At 48.7% G+C, this 22798-nt stretch overlaps 1 protein-coding gene across 4 annotated transcripts in view; it reads right to left on the reverse strand.

The window, feature by feature from the left end:
• LOC119432389 (WASH complex subunit 2) overlaps positions 1-12491 on the reverse strand; it is a 545737-nt gene extending 533246 nt beyond the window's left edge. For all 4 annotated transcript variants that reach the window (XM_049658605.1, XM_049658606.1, XM_037699556.2 and 1 more), the window contains exons 1-3: positions 12362-12491; positions 11848-11949; positions 9884-9976 (exon numbers count right to left, since the gene is read on the reverse strand). In XM_049658605.1, coding sequence (XP_049514562.1) covers positions 9884-9976; positions 11848-11949; positions 12362-12370 — 204 coding nt within the window. In that variant the 5' untranslated portion in view covers positions 12371-12491. The remainder of the gene's footprint in view (positions 1-9883; positions 9977-11847; positions 11950-12361) is intronic.
• Between the last annotated feature and the right edge of the window lie 10307 nt (positions 12492-22798).

Raw genomic sequence — 22798 nt, forward strand, 5'->3', positions numbered from 1 at the left:
AAAAAAAGGTCACCGCATACCCACGAAGTGAATGATGATGAGTGGGCAAAGCACCGGGGGATCATTCGGGTAACCGTGAATCCACCGTATATGTATGTATGTGTGTGTGTGTATATATATATATATATATATATATATATATATATACAGTGCTCCCCCTTGTGCACCGCAGCGCCCCTAGCGGTCTCCATGCAAACCAGAGCTACGGACGGACAACGGGCGACGAGGGACAAGGCTCGGCCCTAAGGTGCTTCGCCCCTAAAAGGCAAGCTGCTTTGGGATAGTGCAAAAGGCGACAAACAGCAAGGGAAGAGAGTTAGCTTGGTGAAAGACAAGCTGAAGATTGATAAAGATATTGACACGCGTGCTCTAGGCAGACGACAACGACGATGGGGGCATTAACGGACTCCGTGTGTCAGTGGGATTCTTAGAGGAAGAAGACGTTTTCTCTGTTCTGTTTTGTTGGAACAGGTCGTCCTGTGCTGTTCTTGAAGAACGTCTCCCTGTCTTTCGCGTTGTACCTGTGACACTGGTGGAGGTGCGGGGAATTGACAGCGCCTGATGCCCTGGACTCCTTCTGGGAGTCGTTCATCTAGCCCAGATGCATTGTCACCAGTTACGACACTCGTGCATCGCTTCAGTCGTCGACTGCTAGGCCTTGCCCCGGAGTTCTCCCCTCTTCAACCACCTCCCAGGAGCTCCACACATCTGGCAATGGCCGAAACCAGCCCACCGCAAGCACCCCAAAGCAGCCGGTCTCCCAGCCCGCAACAGGTAACCATCTTCATCCGCTGGTTCCCGATCGCTATCGCGGTGCAGCCTTCGAAGACATTGAAGACTGGCTTGACAAGTATGACCGCGTCGCACAGATTAACCAGTGGACAGAGCAGCAGAAACTCTCTTACGTCAATTTCGCCCTTGACGACAGTGGCCGTACTTGGTACGAGAACCGCAAAGCTGGCCTAACGACATGGAATGACTTTCGGCAGAAAATCACAGATACTTTTGAAAGTGCCGACCGACGCGACCGTGCCCAGCAGTTGATGGAGCTACGAGTGCAACAACCCAACGAGTCGGTCACAATGTTTGCCGAAGACATGGCCCATCTCTTTCGTAGAGCCGACCCGAACATGACCGAGGATAGAAAGCTGCGCTACCTCATGCGAGGTGTAAAAGAGCAGTTGTTCGCGGGGCTTGTATGAAATCCTCCAGTCACCATCGCTGATTTTATCAAAGAGGCTGCGGCTATTGAGCGGGCTCTTCATCAATGGTGCAGGCAGTACGATCGACTGTCCAACAGCACCGCAATCAATAGACAGTTTTAGTTTAGCGTTAGCGTAATAGCGGGGTTACGGGAAATAGCGTTACTGTTCCGCAAACGAACTTTGCAGAAAGAGAGTTTTAGTATAGCGTGATAGCGTAGTTTACGTGCGGGACTCTATTCCATTACGCTTTGAATTTCGCATACACAGGGCACCTAATTCTATGTGTGTGTGCGTCCGGAAAGTGCGATAGGCAGCGCAATGGAAGCCAGGAGCGCGTTGTATTTTTACTTCACATGTCCGTCGATCTGCAACGAAACAGACAAGCAGTACAAGCTGTCTACCATAGCCTCCGAAATCTTCCCATCTCAGAGGCCATATGCTGTCGTCGCGCCTATCTCCCGACTTTAGCAATAGATGGCGCTCGCATCTCAGAAAAAATTTCTCTCGTTAGGCTTAGGCGCGTTCGAAACGAGAAGCGATCTCGAAAATTCCTCAAGATTAGCCATAACACTCTCTCGGCGAAGCGGCATGAGACTAAGCAAAAGCCGTTTACGCAGTCATATGCTACGAACGAAGTGAATTCTACAAAAACAACGCCAAATTCAGTTCGAAGCGGGCGACCGGGACCGCCGCCATGTTTTACGTACACTACGTACACCACGCTAACACGGTAACGTTAACTCTGAGAAATAGCGTGCGCACGGTAAACGGTATGGGTTGGTTAGCGTTCTGCGCATGCGCACTTCGATCCCGCTATTCCGGTACGCCCGCTATTCCGGTAACCACGCTAAACTAAAACTGTCTAATGCCGCCGCATTGACTCCACCGTATCAGAGCTCCTTGCGGGAAATGATCAGAGAGCTCGTCAGAGAAGAACTTCACAGAATTATGACACCGACAGTGGATAGACCCGTCGCGTCAATCACCGAAGTGGTACGCGACGAAATCAGGCAGGCGTTCCCGGCTGCCGATCTTCAAGACCAACAGCGTCCCATGAGTTACGCCGCCGCCGTCCAATGTCCTCCACCCGTTACAGCCACACCGCCGTACCACCAGCCTCCGACAGTCTCTCCTTGGTCGCCGCCACAAGAGGAGGCTTTGAGGAGCGCACCCGTGATGCCGATGCAGTCATACCGGCAGCAGTCATTTGCCGCGCCGTGGGCCACGCCGCACAATGACCCTACGAGACGGCCACAATTTCGGAGATCCGAAGCGTGGCGCACCGCCAATAACCGCCCTCTCTGTTTTAACTGCGGGGGTGCCGGCCATATTTCGCACCATTGCTGGCATGGCGACTCATCATTTCAACTTCTTCGTCCGTGGTCTGATGTTCGACGTGCAAATGACGACTCCATGCTACGCCGCGACGACGCTGCTTTTCCTCCCATAGCGCACCCGAATCAAGCATCTGCGCCCAATGATCGAACTGATTTCGGCCGTCGGTCATCCTCTCCAACCCCTCCACGCCAGATGCCTGCTGGACGCACTTTTGCTGAAGTTCAAAGACGAAGGTCGCCCAGCCCCCGCCGGGGAAACTGAAGGCGGCGACCTCTGGGGGTAAGGTTGCAGGCCCGTCGCAAGACCATAAAAGGCCCCCAACTCTCCCGCTGCAGAACGCAGAGAAGCCGATAACCACTGACCCCAAAGAAATTGTGAGCGCCGACCTTGATATTTTTATGGATGGACAGCCGGTGACAGCGTTAGTCGACACTGGTGCCGACTTCTCTATAATGAGTCAGGAACTCGCCCTCCAGCTGAAGTAGAGACGCCATGGACGGGACCTCACATAAGGACGGCAGGTGGAAAATTGCTGATGCCTACTGGAAGATGTACTGCTAGGCTTAAAATTGGAGATTCGTCGTTCGTGGCCGCTTTCATTGTTCTCCCGTGTGCTGTAAATATTTGATTATTGGAATGGATTTTCTAAGAGAATATGGTGCCGTAATTAACATCCCGGACCGCATGGTGACGTTTAATAAAAGCCCTGGTTTAGTCCACTGCTTATCGCCGCAACACAACTCCTTTCGTCTAACAGAAGACGACGTCCTAATCCCACCTCGGTCATGTATCCTTGTTTCCGGTGCATGTGATGTACCGTTTCATTGCGAAGGAGTTGCCAACCAAATAACCATCTTGTTGTTTACTCACGGTATCTCTGTCGCGCACGAGGAATTGTAAATGTCACCGACGGGCGCACGAATCTATTGCTAACAAACTTTAGCACAGAGCAACGGTACCTTCCAAAAGGCACAGCTGTGGCTTATTTTGACGGTGTTGCGGATGTTCGCGGCTGCTGTTCACTACTCAAAAAAGCGCCTACACAAGACCCAGCTCCTGCACTTGACGTCAGCACTGTTTTGCCGCAGCACGAATGCGAACGGCTTCTTACGCTACTAGCCAAGTTCACCAACTGCTTTGCGTCGACGTCAAGAGTCGGTCGGACGCCTCTAACAAAGCACCGAATAATTACAGAGGATACGGCAAGACCAATTCACCAAAATCCTTATCATGTGGCTCCCAGAGAACGTGAAGCCATACAACAACAGGTGACGAAAATGCTTGAAGACGACGTGATCCACCCATCAACGAGTCCCTGGGCATCCCCTGTAGTTCTAGTCAAGAAAAAAGACGGCAGCTTGCGTTTCTGTGTGGACTACCGAAAACTAAATGAGGTGACGAAGAAAGACGTGTACCTGCTTCCCCGTATTGACGATTCCTTCGACAGGCTTCGACATGCACGTTACTTCTCTTCCATGGACTTAAAGAGCGGATATTGGCAAATTGAGGTAGACCCGAGGGACCGTGAAAAAACTGCTTTTGTGACGCCAGATGGCCTATACGAATTTAAGGTTTTGCCTTTCGGCTTGCGCTCTGCCCCTGCTACGTTCCAACGCCTCATGGATACTGTGCTTTCAGGTCTGAAGTGGAAAACCTGCTTAGTGTACCTCGACAACGTCATCGTGTTCTCCGCAACGTTTGAGGAACATCTTGCACGGCTTGAAGCGGTTTTGCAGTCCATACGATCCGCCGGCCTCACCCTGAAGCCGGAGAAGTGCCACTTTGGCTTTGCGGAACTAGTTTCTTGGTCACGTCGTCAGCCATGCCTGTGTCTGCCCAGATACTGAAAAAATTGCCGCCGTCGCACAGTTTCCCGTACCATGCGATAAAAAGGCTGTCAGGCACTTCCTCGGTCACTGCGCCTATCTGTGTCTAGGCTCGGCAGCTCACGCGCTTGCGGATCTGCCAGCACCAAGACTACGACGCAGGCCGCTATGATGGTCACCGTAGAACCATAACCTATGAAGTCGGCGACCTAGTGTGGTTTGGATGCAATGCTTCCACACGAATTTGACAACACTGACATGGACGCCGATGTGTTTACCCAACGCGCCGAAGAGGCTTGGCAGCTCGCGCGCTTGCAGATCTGCCAGCAGCAAGACTACGACGCACGCCGCGCTATGATGCTCACCGTAGAACCATAACCTATGAAGTCGGCGACCTAGTGTGGATTTGGACACCCATACGGAAACATTATTATTATTATTATTATTATTATTATTATTATTATTATTATTATTATTATTTATTGCAAATTTTGCTCACATTGCGTCGCCGTTAACTCGCCTCACGAGAGACGACGTTGCTTTTGTATGGGGCGACGAAGAGCAAAGTGCATTTAACGTCCTGCGGCAACGTCTCCAGACACCTCCAGTGCTGGCCCACTTTGATGAGACCGCTCCTACATTGCTCCACACTGATGCCAGCAATGTTAGCTTGGGAGCTGTTCTTGTGCAGCGGCAGGAGGACACAGAAAGAGTGATTGCCTACGCAAGCAGAACGCTCTCACGCACAGAGGCAAATTATTCCACAACTGAGAAAGAATGCCTCGCCGTGGTATGGGAGGTTACGAAATTTTGCCCATATTTGTATGGCCGCCCATTCCAAGTTGTCAGCGACCACCATTCACTGTGCTGGTTGACGAACCTTAAAGATCCTTCTGGACGATTGGCGCGTTGGAGCCTAAGGCTGCAGGAGTTTGACATGACAGTCATGTACAAGTCGGGGAAGCGACATACGGATGCTGACTGCCTGTCTCGATCACCGATAGAGTCGGCTTCACTCGAAGAAGATGACACAGCATTTCTTTGTGTTCTGGACACCTCCGCCATCTCTCAACAACAACGGGACGACCCTGAGTTGCTTGGTCTAATCAATTACTTAGAAGGAAGATCTGCGAAAGCACCTAGAGTTTTCGCAAGAGGATTGTCATCGTTTTGTTTACGGGCCAACGTCCTTTACAAAAACTTTTCTTCGACCAGATCCCCCTATCTGCTCGTCATTCCTGCAGCTCTTCGTATGGAAGTACTTCAAGCCTGTCACAACGAGGTGACTTCTGGTCACTTAGGCTACACACGAACATTGGGCAGAGTGCGGCAAAGCTACTACTGGCCGAGACTTACCACCGCCGTGAAACACCACGTTCTCACTTGTTTCGACTGCCAGAGGCGCAAGTCGCCCCCGACGAAACCAGCCGGCCTCCTACAACCTGTTCAGGTTCCACGAACACCATTTTATCAAATCGGAATGGATATTTGGGGTCCACTTCGTACTTCTACTGCGGGAAATCACTTTGTTCTCGTCGCAACCGACTACCTGACACGTTACACTGAAACAAAGGCCATCCAGAGAGGCACAGCAGCCGAGGTGGTGCGATTTTTCATCGAGAATGTTGTGTTGCGACACGGCGCACCGCGCGTCGTAATAACCGACCGAGGAACCGCGTTCACAGCTGCGCTTTTAGATCACGTCTTGCTGCTAAGTGGAACGGCTCATCGGAAGTCAACCGCCTACCATCCACAAACCAACGGATTGACGGAGCGCCTCAACAAAACAATTGAAGACATGCTTTCAATGTACGTGGATGTCGAACATAAAAATTGGGATGACATCCTCCCTTATATCATGTTTGCGTACAACACGGCGAAACAAGAGACGACGCGCATGACTCCGTTCAGCCTTGTTCACGGCCGGGATGTACGAACGATGTTGGATTCAATGCTTCCACACGAATTTGACAACACTGACACGGACGCCGATGTGTTCACGCAACGCGCCGAAGAGACTCAGCAGCTCGCGTGCTTGCGGATCTGCCAGCAGCAAGACTACGACGCAGGCCGCTATGATGCTCACCGTAGAACCATAACCTATGAAGTCGGCGACCTAGTGTGGGGTTTGGACACCCATATGGAAACGAGGCCTCTCCGAGAAGCTGTAAAGGCGATACTTCGGCCCGTATCAAGTATTGCGCCGACCCAGTGATGTCACCTACGAGGTCGTCCCCGATAGTCCCAACTGTACGCGGCGCCGCCCACACCGCCCTGAACGCATGAAGCCGTATGTGAGCGAATGACTATGCGAGGGACCCTCACTTCCGCAAGTGACACTTCTGGTTTAGCATCGGGGCGATGCTCTTTTAGGGAGGGACAAAAGACACGCGTGCTCTAGGCAGACGACAACGACGATGGGGGCATTAACGGACTCCGTATTCAGTGGGTCAGTGGGATTCTTAGAGGAAGAAGACATTTTCTCTGTTCTGTTTTGTTGGAACAGGTCGTCCTGTGCTGTTCTTGAAGAACGTCTCCCTGTCTTCTGTTCGCGTTGTACCGCGACGATATGTACCATCGGTCAAAAGGTTTACGGATAAAGGGATCTGACAAAAAGCTGAATACAGTAGAACCCCGCTGTTACGTTCCCGGGTGCTGCGTTTTCCCGGATGTTACGTCGTTTACGGCTGGTCCCGGCACAGCTACCATAGAACCCAATGCATTGGTAACCCCGCTGTTAAGTTGCAACTGTGGGACCGTTCCCGCATCATATGTTGCGAACTGCCACCCCGCGCCGGCCCGAGCGGCCATTTTGACTTTTCATTTCGCTTGGCTTGGTGGCTTGATGATGGCATTGGCCGACAACTTTTGACGCGTTTTCGGTTTCCGCCAGCAAATGTATGGCCCTTGAGATCCGTATTTGCTATATAAAGATGGTGTCTATGACACGTTGTGGCCCTAAAATTGGTTTTGGCTCATAGATATTCCGTATAAAGACCAAGGGCGATAACGCAGTCGCCGCGCGCTGTATGCTGTATGTGCGAGTGAAAACGTGCGAGGGGAGCCGACGACCGCGTCAAATCTCGCGCGCGAAAGAAAGAAAAGCAGGGAGGAAGCGCGTCTTCCATTGCGCTCGAGGCACCGGCGAGGGAGCGAGGGGGGAGAGATAGAGGGCAGCGTTGTGCTCTGTCATCAACTGCGTACTGCGCGGCGGCGTGCGGGCTGTATCATGAAAGCGATCTGCGTTGGGGGCAGAGTCTACGCAGTGTAGGTGCGTCGGCGGCTTGTAGTTTTGTGCGTGCTGTGTGTTCTCGGTGCTCAGTTTGCGTTGAAGCAATAAACAACAGCATGAAGGTCACTTCGCTCGTTTCTGCAGCGGCGCCTAAATTCCTCACCCCAAGGTTTGACAGCGCATGTCCACGCACATCGAGTGTGATGTGTTCATGTTTGACTGTGGGCGCTAACACCATTCTTGTTAATATAGTTAATAAGCGAATGTTTACAAGTTTATACGGACGATAAAACTACTATTCTTACCTTTTATAGCTGTCTACTAATTTGCCATCACAATCGATACTTCGGCTGTGGGGCGAAACTACGACTTTTTTTCCCACGTAAGAATTAAAATAATATTGTGCGCAGTTCAACACTATTCCCATTCCTCAATTTTTCCTGTTTCCTGGCTCTTGCGTTTCTCGGCTCTTACGGGGGTTTTTTTACGGTCCCGTGAAAAACGTATCAGCGGGGTTCTACTGTATCTCCGCAGCCTCAAAATGCCCCCCCCCCCCACCCCCCAGCCTGCTATTCCCATTTCCAGCCTCTACTGGTATATGATGTGGGGATGTGCGACTCTCACGCGTCGCCTGATGTTGTTTTCCCCGCATGTCTCCTGTAGTCAGGCTTCTCCACGTGGCTAAGCCCGGGGGCGGTCGTGGTGGTTGCGACGCATTGCGGGAGATGGCGCGAGCGTCGCGATGCTAACGCCGCCGAACGGCGGGGTGACTTGGGAAAGAAAGGTCGAGGGCGCTTCCTCTTTGGCTTGGGATCCACGACCAACACGCACGAACGCTTCGCAGGACCGTCCCGCGAGGCTAAGAGCAGGACACCGGTATGGACGAACACGGATCGTTCGAACGCGCCACCGTTCGCGTGACCGCACACGTGAACGACTAGGCGATGGTGTCACAGCATGGGGCGAACATATTCGCTCGCTGTCGGGTCGTGGTGAGTCGGACTTCCTCGATTTGTCACGCGCCCATGTGTATGTTCTATTGGTTGTAATTCGGCTAGTATGTATTAGTGTATGAAAGGTGCAATAAACGCCCTTTTGATTGTTTGCACTACTGTATTGTCGTTCCTTTGTCCTAAGAGCCCGTGTGAGACCCCACAATGCGAACAACATTGTGTTGAACTGTTTTACTGGCTACTTTTAAAGGCTGCTTGGATATTTAGCGTTTTCCAAGATCCCGTGGTCCGTAAACTTTTTGGTCGATAGTACATCTGGGATGACAGAGAAAGAGTCAAACTTAAGGAGCGAGCATAACAAACAATCACGGAAACGTTGTGATACGTCGGTGGTGCAAAAGGTGCTCCACTTAGTCAATTTCAATCCCTGTAGCATTAAGAATAAAACTCGGGAATTGGAAATACTATAGCAGCATAATCCCCATATCACACTGAAATCGTCAGCTACATTTTCCCACCATCATATAATTTTCGACAAAGGTACATCAACTAGAGGTGGTGGAGTAGCAGTGCTTATTAAAAAGCAGTTTGGTGGTTTTTTGCTGCATGATTTACCAGAGTGCCTATGCATAAAAATGTCTTGATGGAGCGATTCTTTTATTCTATATGCCATTGCATATAGAATGCTCTGGTCTTATGAGCAGAGCATTTTTTCACAACTACACTGGTACTTTATATTTGTGTGCAGACCAATCAGATGTGTCATCTGAATATTTAAGTAAATTACAAGCATCATAATGCGAACAGTAAAATGTGTTTAGTTGACGATTTTAATATAACAGGCATTGACTGGGAACGACTACATTCCAGGGTGTATCCAAGCAACCAGGTGGATATTCTTTATGAAAGTCGGAAATAAAGCAACTCGAGTGCAGGGCTGTTTATGCCACGCAGTTTTATTCATTACACCCCTATTTTTTAGCATGAGATATCGGACCACAACATTGTCAGCCTTTTCTTACCCTTTTCTGGTTGTAACGTGCAGAAGCAGAAAACACTACCTCGGTTCTTTTGTTTGTCGCATCTCCCAAGAAATCGAGGGGTTATTCTTTCCCCCGTTTTTCGTTCTGCTCAAAATGCAATTCATTCATTTATGAGGCCTTAGAAATGGTTCTAAACTACATATTAATGGTTCTAAAACATACTTAGCTACCACCTAGATACAGACGTACATAGCACAGACAAACATAGATAGAGAAATACAAAGATAGATACATTGCCCCTGGAAAGGGGCTATGTAATGAATGCAATGACCAAGGCAACTCTTACCAGAGTTTCATGAATGAGCCCTTCCAGCTGCTTCTGGATTCCACAGGTTCTTGATGTTATGCTCTCAGTGAAAACCTCGAGGTACGCAAGCAACTGAAACCAACCGGCAAAACATTCCGTCTTATGACCAGAGCATTTTTTCACAAATATACTGCTACTTTATATTTGTGTTCAACAACATGTTTTTACAAGCACAAGAAAGTTTTAGATTAGGGTGCCAAAGCGTTTGGGATGCAAACTGCCGAGCATGCAAAAGAGAGCACAGCAAGCACAAAAGAGCGCAAAGGGCCCACAAAGGAGTTCACGTCCCCCAATGTTTGGGTATTCTATTCTAAAACTCTATTAACCTACTGGAATCACATCGCCTGCCATTGCTCAGAGTTAAATTTAGTGGCTACGAAATAGTATGTAGCAGTATGTAGTGTTCCAACCAGACAACACTCCCTTCCTGTCGTTGATATTGGTATATGGTTTTTAATACAGTATAAACTAGATAAACTTCTGTTGAAATACTTGGAACACTTGAAAAGAAGATCACTTAGACATGGCACAGAATTTTTCCCAGCTACGTTGAAAGTCAGTTTCTTGTGCCAGGCAGCAGGTTTTCGCCTTTCCCTCTGTTAGTTTACATTTGCTCCAAACACGCTTTTACCAGCTCAAGAGATGCCCAGGCAGGTGGGATCACACAGAATGGATAGTGCACACTGGCACACAAGAATTGTGGCTTTCATTTATGCCAAAGTTATGCCTGCATTCGAGTTTACCTAGTTGTTTACAGCAAACCTTATTTTGAAACTATGTACCATCTGTGAACCACAAACGTAATGAGGGGCAGGGAAACTCACAGGCAAAAAAGGAAGGGGCCCTGAAACAGATTTTCTCAAAACTGAGCAAAACGCTGGAATGAGTGCAAGGAATTTATTCCTGACAAAATTCCTTCTCGGATTCCTCCGAGCTGGGGTGGCACCAATGCCCTGCTTTCCGCTTATGGTAACACTTCAAGGATAACAAAGGAGGCAATCAAGGAGCAGTGACAAGACAGGCTGTTTCTCCATTTTCTTGGTAAGGTGTGTGTGCACAATGGCTGGGATTTATTGGCACTTAATCAGTGACACTGCTTAAGCACTGGTATCGAATACTGCATGAGAGAGTATGCGATCTATTATGCATGCAGTAGCATCATGTTTGGCTCCTATGTTACCAGCAGCATTGCTTGGGAATGTGTGCTTACCGTGTTGAACAAATATTTCAGTGCCTCTCTAACAAGCAGGAAAGTTGGTGCACTGCTTGGGAATGCATAGTGGATTCAGTGTCAACGACAAATAAATGTTAAATATGTTTAAGCATCCCTCAGCAGCAATGCCTAACAATGAATATGTCCTATGTGTGTGACACACTCATACAAGTTGACGTGAGCAGCCATTAAACTAGAGTGTGTCAAGACTTGCACAGCTGTGAAGATTTGTATAAAGGTTCAATTTGTGTGCAGTGAACTTTTACCTGAGCTTGTTGCATCTTTGGAAAGTTTCTTGGATATTTAAGAAGCATAATAGGTTTCTTCATGCAGTGGCATCAAATTAAACTTAAGACGCCAGAAATAGGCAAGTAGTGACAGGATCAAGGGGCTGGATGCATCAGCAACCAGAAGATTTAACTTGAGAGTAAATTGTGGCCCTGGTTGGCATCTATGCGCAGTCTATGGTGACAGCAGCAAAATAGAGGGGTCCTAGGTTGTGCTTCCTGCATGCAGAGGAATGTTCATGACAGCATTGTCAACAGACCGCAAATCCCTGACAATTCAGTGCACCATTCAAAATGACGAATGCACCTCGTTTCAAGTTTGTGCATATAATGTGGACACGGAGGCAACTGTATCCTAGTAGTGAAACCTGTGCGCCCTCCGACTCATTCGTTTCTGCTCGGTAACTTCCTCACACTATTGCTCAGTAATGGCTGGATGTTACCCTGGAGTCATCGGCCAGCGACCACTCCGCAGCTCGGGCTCGCATGTCGGCAGTCGTCAGCGGCTGCTCCCACTGCTTTGTAGCAAGTGCCTCGTCGTGAACCTGTGCAAAGGGAAATGGCCAACTAGTCTACGACAAGCGTGTCTTGAATCGACGTATTTTGTGCAAACTTGTGCAACACGGGCTGCGAGCACGAGTTTGCGAACAGGCTCAACTGTGGCACATGTATGCTCATTCGTAAGTTTTCTGACGATATCGTGAACACGTACTTCGATCCACCGAACCAGGTTACTTTCATGATGCGCATTGCAAGTGATCAAGGCCGGAAATGTACTAAATTTAAAGTCGAACAACGCCAGCGTATTTTCGGGCGCTTCACAAGACTTGTGCCACTTATGCTATGAAATAACTACGCCCCCATCTTCCAAGTGAAGCGATAACAGGCATAACAAATTTTCAAGCAGACATAGCTTACAAATGGACCATCTGGTGCAAAAAACAACGTGAACCTTACAGAGTTCATGATCAGCGGACCGGACGGGCTCAGCTGGTCCTGGCGATAGCCAAACGACTCACTCCCGAAGTACAGTCAGGCCACAGAACACCCATAAAAGTCAGGCCCCGGAAACTCGCGAGTTCACCAAATGGCCACAGAGGGTGAAAAAATCGCTGCTAACAAAACAAGCATAGTACGCATAGTACATGTACATCCCACGACCTACTGAACTACCAACGCCTCCTATAAAGACAATGCCTGGAACGTCGCTCTTTTTCCCATAGAGAGGTCCCTGCCGCGTGTTGTGACCAGGCGCCGTGCGAGGGCGCTCGCCTACCTACTGCCTGGTCACGTGACGCCATTCGTGTAGCCAATGGCGTAGCCCGGGAGCAGCCGGCCTGCGCGCTGTCCGCCGGCGGAGAGCGCGAGCTCCCGCCGGCTCTCCCCGGCGTAGGTTTTCACGTCGCCGATGCCGCGCTGAAAGCTTCCTGCAGCTTCCTGCAGCTCTGGAGCAAAATTTTGTACTAAAACAAACTGACCAGTGACAATTAACCCACTAAGGTGACTCGCACGAAGTAGTTATCCAGGCACGTAAGCACAGCGGTTTTTTTTTTTTTTTTCTGTGGGATTTTGTGCGTGCATGCGTGCGTGCGTGCGTGCGAACGCACGACAGCCCCTGTATGAGCAATCGTGAAAAATTGGTCATCTCTCGGCGAACCGAAGGCACTTTGACCGTGCCTATCTCGGCCTACGCCCCTACGTCTTGATGCTGTTGTAGACGTTTCGTTTACCTAATTTGGTACACACCAAAATTGGCGTGGTATGACATACATATGTTTTCTAACTGTCAAATACAAGCGTACCAATAGGTTTGCTAATGTTGAGTTGTGCTGGCGAGGTTACTCCTGAAATGGACTTTGTCCAACCGCCAAAATCCGGATCTTAAAGCCTGAGCGGGAAGAATGCGGCATATGCATCTTCCCGCACAACGGCATAAGCTGGAATTTTTGACACGCAGGATTAGCCTATTAGCAAGGAAGGTGAGCTCACTGTGCGTCTATTGCCAATATAAATTGCGGAGTGTTATATATTTCTGGTAGAAATAAACTTAACTGTTTGTGTGTAAGCGTGCACATGTTTTGTGCTGCTCCGCCTACTAACACGCCAGAAAATATAATTACTCGATTATTAGCACGACTCAGCTCGAGGTGAAGAAGAAAGGAAGGCGCAGATGTGAACACATATAAACGGCGTATTTTAATTGAGGATGCGGTGAACGAAACACAAAAACAACAAAATACTTAGGTACACACGATGACCGCGAGAATCGAACTCGACAGTCCACAAATAGTTCTTGGAATGGTTCAGTGCTAGCTTCGCATGTGTCGCATACGCTGTTGATAACAACAACAACACGTGCCATGTGGTTCATCCCAAGACCTGATGAGGATTGCACGCACTTTTGTGCAGAATAAGTCGGTGCTATATGGCACGACGCCTCTAATACTGCGGGGACCAGGAACACCTACAATTTCAAAATTTTTCTTGACAGGGGCTTTTTCTGAAGGAATTTCACGGTAGCGTTTGTGTCGGTTTTCCCTCGCGCATAATTTGAAAAAAGTGGCTTGATGAGCTTTCGAGCAATGAGCTCCAGCAGAACCTTGCGGTGCTCCGAATCGGTGTTGCCGCAGCACAACACGGGCAGGCTCATGAGCTCTTGTACCGACTTCTGTACGCATAGTTCAAGAGGCTTCTTCACTGACCGCCGTTGCGAGAGTACGCAGTCAGCAAATCTCCGCAGTCCTACAAGAACTTTGACAAGTTCCTGCGTCGGATAGTAAAGGCCGCCGCGGTCTTGGTGCGTTATGAGGCCATGATTTGGAGCACTGCTATTTGGTGCCTGAAGCAATGCGATGCACTCAGCACAGGCAATGCGCTCGCTGACAACGCGAACTACAAAACCTCCAATCATTGCCAGGCTGGCAACGTCGGGGTTCGATAGAATTGGCCTGTCTGACAGCAAGTGCTCCCTTAGACGCATTGCTGCTGTCTTCAAAATACGGTCTGCGGTGGGTGTGCTAGTACAGCGCGCCTGCCGAATTGGGAGAAGCTGTGTTGATGTGAATGTCGTCGAACTCTGTACATTACTGCCACTGGAAGCGGCTATGATTCCTGTTTTAAGCATTTTCTCGATACCGCACGTTGCGCTCCTGACGTCCAAGGCATCGTCGCCTCCTGCACTCCGCCTCAAGAATCCGAACATGGCTTCTATGGGGTCACTTGACATTTTGCGAGTCAGAACAAATTTAAATTTCTTATCAGTCAGCAGGTGTCGTATGCAGGCAACATTTGATTGTGTTGGGAAGAGTAAGGCGTGGCACGTTTCCTTGCTGAAGAAGTTTTCTGCTTTGCTTGCATCCCTCAGATCTTCTACATAAGCGATGAAAGCGTGTTCCAGCCAATCGAGCCTTGCGTCGTCTACATCAGTGAATGGGCGGCAATCAATATTGTTGCAATGAACGTACTGCTGACAGTTGCTGACGTCCATTAAGGTAAACCATCTTCGCATCACTTCCAGGAAGTGGATCGTAGCACCTGCCGATGCGAATTCTACATCTGAAGTGTGTCCTGCCTGTTCTTTGAAATATTTTAAGGCTCCAATTACTGCGGCTGACAGCAACTGTACGGCTAGTTTAACGCTCATCTTTTCAATGTTTGAAGGGTAGAGGTGCTTTCTTGTCAGGAATCTGATTGGCTTTACTGTTGAGTTCTTCTGCATTTTGTAGATCTTCTTTAGGTAAACTGATGATATTTCTTTTTTGCCACCGATTTCTTTTGTCAGAAACTGAGATCTAACATTTTTGATTATATGGCTCTGATCAAAAGCAAAAAAGATGTTCTTCGTGACATCCGCGGGGTGCGGAGCGCATATGTGCAGCGCCCCATCACACAGAACTTCCATGGCTGTCACGTTAATCTTGTGATTGTCCGTGACAACACGGACGACATCGAAGCCGATCTCCGACGTTTTCTTTATCACATGGCGTGTGACTTCTGCTAACTCCTCCCCTGTGCAACCTTTTGTGAAAAAATACCCTACAGGTATTTTGTATCGGCCGTGGAGGCCGCATAGCAAAAAGCACAGGACAGAGTTTGCCAGGCGCTCATTCTGAGAGCTTTCGACAAGGTGTTGCAGCTCAGCGCCCATGTCAACGTCGCCAATGAATGCGTCCCGTTGTTTGTGATACTGCAACTTCTGGCGTATTCTCATTTCATCTATGATAAGCGAACAAACTTTTGATTTGAGGCGTTTCAAGGGCCAACACTTCTGTTTCAAGGCGGCAACGAACTAGCTCAGTAAACCCAACTTCTCCTGAAACCGCGCCTATGTACTTTTGGAGGGTCTTGTTGCAAGGCAACCTCAGCAGGTCTTCCGAGCGCAAATACTCATACGCCTTCGTTGACAGATTTCGGAGTATGACGCTGTGCCTCAGCGTGGTTTCTGACCACTGCGGCCTTTTCTTTTTGTAATTCTTGACCTGGTCAACGATTAGGCGTGCCTTTAAATTCCCCTTCTCGGCGTCGGACGTTACTTCTATAAATGCACTAACGTGCGCGGTTTCTTTTAGCTTCAGTAGTTCTTGTTTGTACGAATCCACTGTCTTACTCAATCTCTCATTTTTTGCTTTCAGTGCCCGCTCTCTCTCGCGCCATCGCTTGCGGTGGACGAAGTACGTCGAGGGATAGAGCATTAATGGTGTCTGTGTCTTGATCGAACGTTTAGCATACACCATTCTTGTTCTTGTAGCATTGAACGTACCCGGACTCTCGGCTGTTACATCCATTGCCACTTGCTGAGGTTGGACGAGATTGTTTGTCAGCTCGCAACCTGCAGTGTTGCTGTCGTCACTGTGTTTATGCGCTAGAGACTTGGCTGGCCCTTCATTTGCGCGTTCTAGTTGTCCACACGACAACGAAGCGCTTGAGGGAGTACGCTTACGCTTTTGCGTTGTGCCTTGAGTCGTGAACACACTTGCCACTGGCGTGCTTGCGGACACATTTGCCGTTGTCGTGTTTTCAGGTTGTGGAAGGCACGAAACTAGTTCGCCGGGTACAGTTGGCACTGCCGTGCTCGCGGACACACTGGCCGCTGTCGTGCTCTCGACGTTTCGGGCAAGGCTCGGCGCCGGTTCGCCGAACACACTAGGCACTGCACCGGGCTTGAGTAACCGCCTCGTGAAGTCTTTCTTGAAGTCAGTGGTAAGAAAGTGCAGGCTGCATACAACAGAGCGCTCCTTGATTGCGGTGCTGGGAAAGACGTCTCCTAATATTGCTTGCAACCACTTCTCACGCAAGGAGATATCGGCTGGCACTTCGTGAAATGACACGCCCGGTTGCTTCCGTTGGCAACTCGAAGAGCAGCCTGGCACACAACAGCACCGCATTACTGTTCAAATGAAATGAAACACTGGCTCTGCAATTACAGACGGCGAAAAACATCACGCAAACCAACGCAAAGCTGGTGCGCTAAGCCAACGGCTCCTGCTAAGCAGACGAAATTACCGCCATTCGCGTGAAGCTTTGTTTCCCGTAAAAAATGAGTTTCAAGAAAGTGGACTTTATTTCATTTACGAATTTGTTATCTCACAACAGCGATACATAAACAACTTGAGTGTCGTCGTCTGCATATAGCAGCGGAAACAACGCGCGGTTGGCAAGGTGTCGTCTGCTCACGACAAGCCAGCTGCTCAGCTCCCGGCCGCCGCGCGCCGGCATGTTTACAAAGATCGCCCGTCAGGGGCGCTCGCCTACCTACTGGTGGGGGAGAGAAAAATCCGAGGGTAGGGCAGCGAGTTCGCGGCTCATTTTCTAGGCATTGTCTTTATAGGAGGCGTTGGAACTACAGACCTGCACAGATCTCCCTGCTCCAGCACGCCTGGTCTAGTTCACCCCTTTTGCCGCTAGGGATAGAACGTACGAGCAGAGTGGCGCTAGTTATAACCTGTGCGCTGTCGTCTGCTTCTGCGATCTGTTCCAGCGCTCGTGCCGCTATTTCGGCAGCCACAGATCGTTTACATTGTTTGTAAATGCATAAATTCAAGAAAATAAAAAGAAAACAAAATTTGCAAATGATTGCTTCTCATTTCAATCACGAGATACAGTAGGAAGAGCGGTGCAAGAAAGGAAAACAGCGAGTACAGTCGGCAGACGATAACATTTCCTCCCGTTGCCTTCGCAGTAGGGGAAAAATCTGATTACCAGAAGATTCATAGGATAAAATACAGTACAATGGAGTAACAATGAAATACAATAATAAAGGACTTGATATATTGATATGAACAAGTAAATTTAAAAGAATCACGCAGACGATATGTATACGCAGACCACACACAAACTGCGTGAATCTGCAGATGCTGCAGAAGGCATGTAACTTCAGCCTTGGCTACATGCAGCTTGTCTGAGTTAATTACAGGTGGGATAACGTAAACGATCACATTATGGTATACTGCTGTGTGCCATCATGTAAAGCAGAACAAAGCAAGGACTCTAGCATCAGTTTTCACAGTTTCATAAAAGCTTTGCGATGCATATTTTACGGGCTGAACAAACACGTAAACAATCGCTCGATCAGTTAGTTTTTTTTTTTTTTTTTTCTTGTGTGGAGGAGCGCGAAATTTCCGCATAATGGCAAACCGATAAAGAATTCGTGTACTATTTTATGTGTTATTACATACCACTACAATGAGTACAGTTAAACAATTTTGACATACTAGGTGTTGTCTTCGTAAGAAATTGTCACATATGCTAGCAGCCCGCTACAGAAGAGTAGGTGCACACATTCGAACGCCGCCCAGCCACCCGCCGAGTAGCAGACGATGGATGGATGAGGCTGAACCCTTTAAACCGGGCGGTGGCATACGCCACCTAGCCATGACTATTAACATATTTTGTACTTTGTGGTGGGTGAAATTTCACCCCTGCCTTGATTTTATCCACCAATCAGATAACCTCTGTTTGGTTATTTCTACCCGCTTAAAGTCTATTAATTTTGCCTTCACTGTCCCTGGCAGTGAATGCTTTGAAAAAATCAGCCCCGTTGCCTTGAACTGTAGGGTTAAGCCCTTTACAGAAAAGTATGAGGTGTTCAGCCGTTTCCTCTTCTTCTCCACACGCACAGCACAACGTGTCTATACCTTGGTACTTGACTCGGTACATGTTAGTCCGCAATACTCCCGTCCTGGCTTCAAACAACAAAGAGCTTCCCCTAGAATTATCGTAGATATTTTCTTTGGCAATTTCTTGCAATTGAAAGTTCGGTATGTTCCCAGTGCTGATTTCGTCTGCATCCCTGTTTTCCACAGACCCCTCTCTGTTTCCTTAACCTTTTTCTTAACCGCTGTTTGTTTGCACCCCTCCTGCAGTCCAAATATTTGATTGACAGTTTTCTGGTCAGCTTCCTCCATTTTGTATCAGCATTCCTCATGTACAAATAACTGAAAACTTTCCTTGCCCACCGCTTTTCTGCCATTTCTCTCAATCGCTCCTCAAATTCTATCTTGCTGCTGGCTTCCCTACCCTCGAATGACGTCCATCCCATGTCACCCTGTACCCCCTGATTTGGTGTATTTCCGTGTGCTCCCAGAGCCAGTCTACCTACCCCTCGCTGCTTAGCTTCCAACCTTGCTCGAACCTCTGATCTCATGCACAGGACCGCATTGCCGAAAGTCAATTGAACTAGGGACCATCACCCCTTTCCAAATCCCTCTCACCACTTCGTACCTATTGTAATTCCACAGTGCCCTATTTTTCATCACAGCTGCATTTCTGCTACCTTTAGCCGTCACATATTTTTCATGTTCCGTTAGGTACTCAGCCCCATTGTTTATCCACACTCCAAGATATTTGTACTTATCCACCACCTCCAGCGTAACCTCCTGCATCCTACGCTCGCTGCCCTGATTATCATTAAAAGTCATGACTGCCGATTTTTCTTTACTAAACTTCAAACCTAAGCTATCTCCCTCTTTACCACAGATGTCCATTAATCTCTGCAAGTCTTCCTTGCTGTCAGCCATAAGTACAATGTCATCCGCATACATCAGTCCTGGTAATGACTGTTTAATCCATTCTCCTTGCTTGAAATAGGAAAGGTTGAAGCCAAGTCTGCTCCTCTCTAATTTTTTCTCTAATCCTTGTAAATACAGCATGAACAACAGAAGTGACAGAAGGCACCCCTGCCTAAGCCCCTGCTGTATCTCTATAGGCTCAGATACCTTGTTTTCCCATTTTATAAGCACCTTGTTACTTTTATAGATATCTTTTAAAAGATTTCTTACTCCATCTTCCACCTCTAGAGTGCCCAGTATGTCCCACAAATCCTTTTGGATTACACTGTCATAGGCTCCCTTGATATCCAGAAAGGCAAGCCATAGGGGCCTCTGTTCCTTTTCTGCTATTTAAATACACTGTGTCAATGAGAACAGATTATCTTCTAACCTTCTTTGTTTTCGGAACCTATTTTGTAGTTCCCCCAGCACCTCCTCGCTCTCCACCCATGCCTGCAGTCTGTCCTTTATAATCTGCATCACCACCCTGTAAACCATTGACGTCACTGTTATGCGACGGTAGTTGTTTATGTCGGCTTTGTCCCTCTTTCCCTTATATATCATGCTCATCCTGCTCAGTCTCCACCCGTCGGGCGCTTTACCGTCCATTATCATTTTGCTCACTGCCTCTCTTAATGCTTTCTTAGATTTTGGGCCCAATGTCTTTATCAACATAATTGGGATGGTAAGTGGTTCTTGAGGGAAAGGGAAAGGTTGGCGCTATCTTCTGCAGCCCTTGAGGGAGCACGGCTCAGCGCCAGATTGGGATGCCATCAGGACCTGTCGACGTGCTACTAGGAACCCTCTTCTCTGCCCTTTCCCACTCGCTTTGTGCCAGTGGAGCCACTACACTGACTAGTCCATCCTCACCTGATTGAGCACATGCTATGTTTCGTTCTTTAAATTTTTCTGTCATCATTGTTCTTATATGTTCCATTGCCTCATCTCCCTCTAGTCGAACACCTTGAGCTGTAACTATAAACCTCTGCTCTAGGCTAGTCTTATTACTCAAGGAGTTGAGATGTTTCCAAAATTTCTTTGCTGCTTTTCTATCCTTTTTGTTTACTTCTGACAACCATTGGCTCCCCTTTCTTCTGATCTTCTCATTGATCAAATTGGATGCTTCCCTTCTACAGTTTAAGAAGTTATTCCATTTTCTGCCTACATTAGCTTCTGGTTCACCCCTCTGCTTTGAATATCTGTGTTCCCTGGATGCTTCCTGACGTTTCTCTATGGCCTTCTTAACCTCCTCATCCCACCAGCTCTTGGGTTTACGTCTTCTGTTCCCTTTTGTCCTGACTCGTACCTTAGTAAGCTCTAGCTCAAATAGTCCTGTTAAATTTGCATATGTCCATTCTGTTTTTGTATCCTCTGAAATTACTTCCTCAATTTGCTGGGTTGCTATTTCAAGCTGCTTTTCCGAGTAAAATATCCCACCTGGTTGTTCATCTTGCCTCCTACCTACTTTCATTTCCCTTCTAAAACTCACCTTAATACGTTTGTGATCACTACCTAGACTTCTGGAGCCATATTCATCTATGCATGCTCATTACATTTAGCCTATCGTGCATCCTATGTGACATTAGTGCATAATCTATCGTCGACTGCAGGCTCCCTACCTCCCATGTTATGTGCCCTTCACACTTCTCAGTACTGTTGCATACAACTAAGTCATGCATTTCACACATATCCAGCATCATGTTGCCTGTTGAGTCTGTGTACCCGTCCATGTCTTCTATGTGTGCATTCATATCTCCTAGTATAATAATCTCGCACCCTTCTCCTAGCTCATTAATGTCACTTGATATGCATTCCAGCATATTTTTGTTTTCCTCTTTGGCATTTGCTCCTGTCCACAGGTATACAAAGCCAAGGAGTGTCTGCTCTCCTGCAACTTTCCCTTTTAGCCATAAATGCTCCTTGCATTCCTGTTTGACCCTTTGCCAATTCATACTTTTATGAATGAATGCACCAATTCCACCCCCTTTTCGGCTGCCCTCTGTTCTATTGCAATATTCCCATGCATAGTCAGGATCACAGGGTGGTTGCTCCATGTCCTTAAGATGTGTCTCCACAAACCCGTATACCATCAGCTTTTCCTGCCTCAGTTGCTCGTCTATCTCCTCCCACTTCAGCCTATTCCTGACACCTTGCATGTTAATGTACCCTATGTCAGAATGACCTTGCCCCTGGTGCTTACGTCTATTTCTTCTCCTACCGATTCTACGTTTCTTGAATCTTGGGGCCTCTCTGGGTCCGTCTTCGTCTACACTGGTGGTCTTAGGGCTCTGGGTCCCCCAAAAAAAGGCGTAGCTTGGCACCCTATCCTACTACCTGCCCTCCCGCCCGTGGCACCACTGTAGTGAATGCCATCCTGTGCAAAAGGGTGGGAGCCAGACTCGTACACTTCCCGGTTTACCTCCATTATGCCGTACCCAAGTGGTCTGCTCAGACTCCTAATGACCCGGTTAGCCTCAAGCACCCTCCATTCCATCCCGCTAGCCTGGCCCCGGACATGTGGGATTGTGCATATGGTCACATGCACATTCGCAGAGGTTTCTCTGAGTTTACGCAACCCAACCTCTAACTGTCCGTTTAGGTTCTGGCTCCTTCCCTTCAGCACATCGTTGAGACCAGCATGGATAACGACCAGATGTTCATGCTCGAGGTTGTCCGATACCACCTTCTGAGCTTTTGCCATTGCGTCAACCATGCACTTCCCTGACTGGGCCTCCACCCTCACCCGCCCGTCTGCCTTCACTGTTGTAAGGACGCCCTTCTTAACCCTAGCTACGTTGGAGTCCCCCACGACTAGGACCCTTCGCTCTACACGTTTGCCTCCCGCCTGCGATTGTCGTCCTCCAGTTCGCGCTAGCTGGTTCTCCACCCGCCGTGCGCCACTATATATACGTACTGACACGTGACGATGTGCTGCCTGCCGTTCGTCCCTTCCCACCCGAAGCCTGCCGCACGACCTCGCTGTAGAGTTGTGGAACCGCCGTGTTGCCGCCGGCTCTCGCCTGCTGTTCAACGGCCCCTAGGCGTCCCTCCCTGCCCTCATGGCATGCCTCTGCCTGAGTCTCCATGCTGTACCCGCCGCCCGCCTGAGCTGACCCGGGATTACGCGCCGCCTGTACCATTAGTGCCTCCACCCGCTCTTCCAGCACGGCCCGCTTTTCCCGTTCTTCTTGTAGCTCGCCAGCTATTCGCTTTACCAGGACGGCCTCGGCCCCCTCCCTGTGAAGCAACTCGCCGATCCGAGTTTCGAGCTCAATTCGCCGCTCTCGCTCCACCTTCAGCTCCCCTTTGAGCTCTTCCACACTGGCTGCCCATTCCCCTTCCATCCGCC

The sequence above is a fragment of the Dermacentor silvarum genome, chromosome 11 (assembly GCF_013339745.2).
Source record: "Dermacentor silvarum isolate Dsil-2018 chromosome 11, BIME_Dsil_1.4, whole genome shotgun sequence".
Classification (NCBI taxonomy): Eukaryota; Metazoa; Arthropoda; class Arachnida; order Ixodida; family Ixodidae; genus Dermacentor; species Dermacentor silvarum.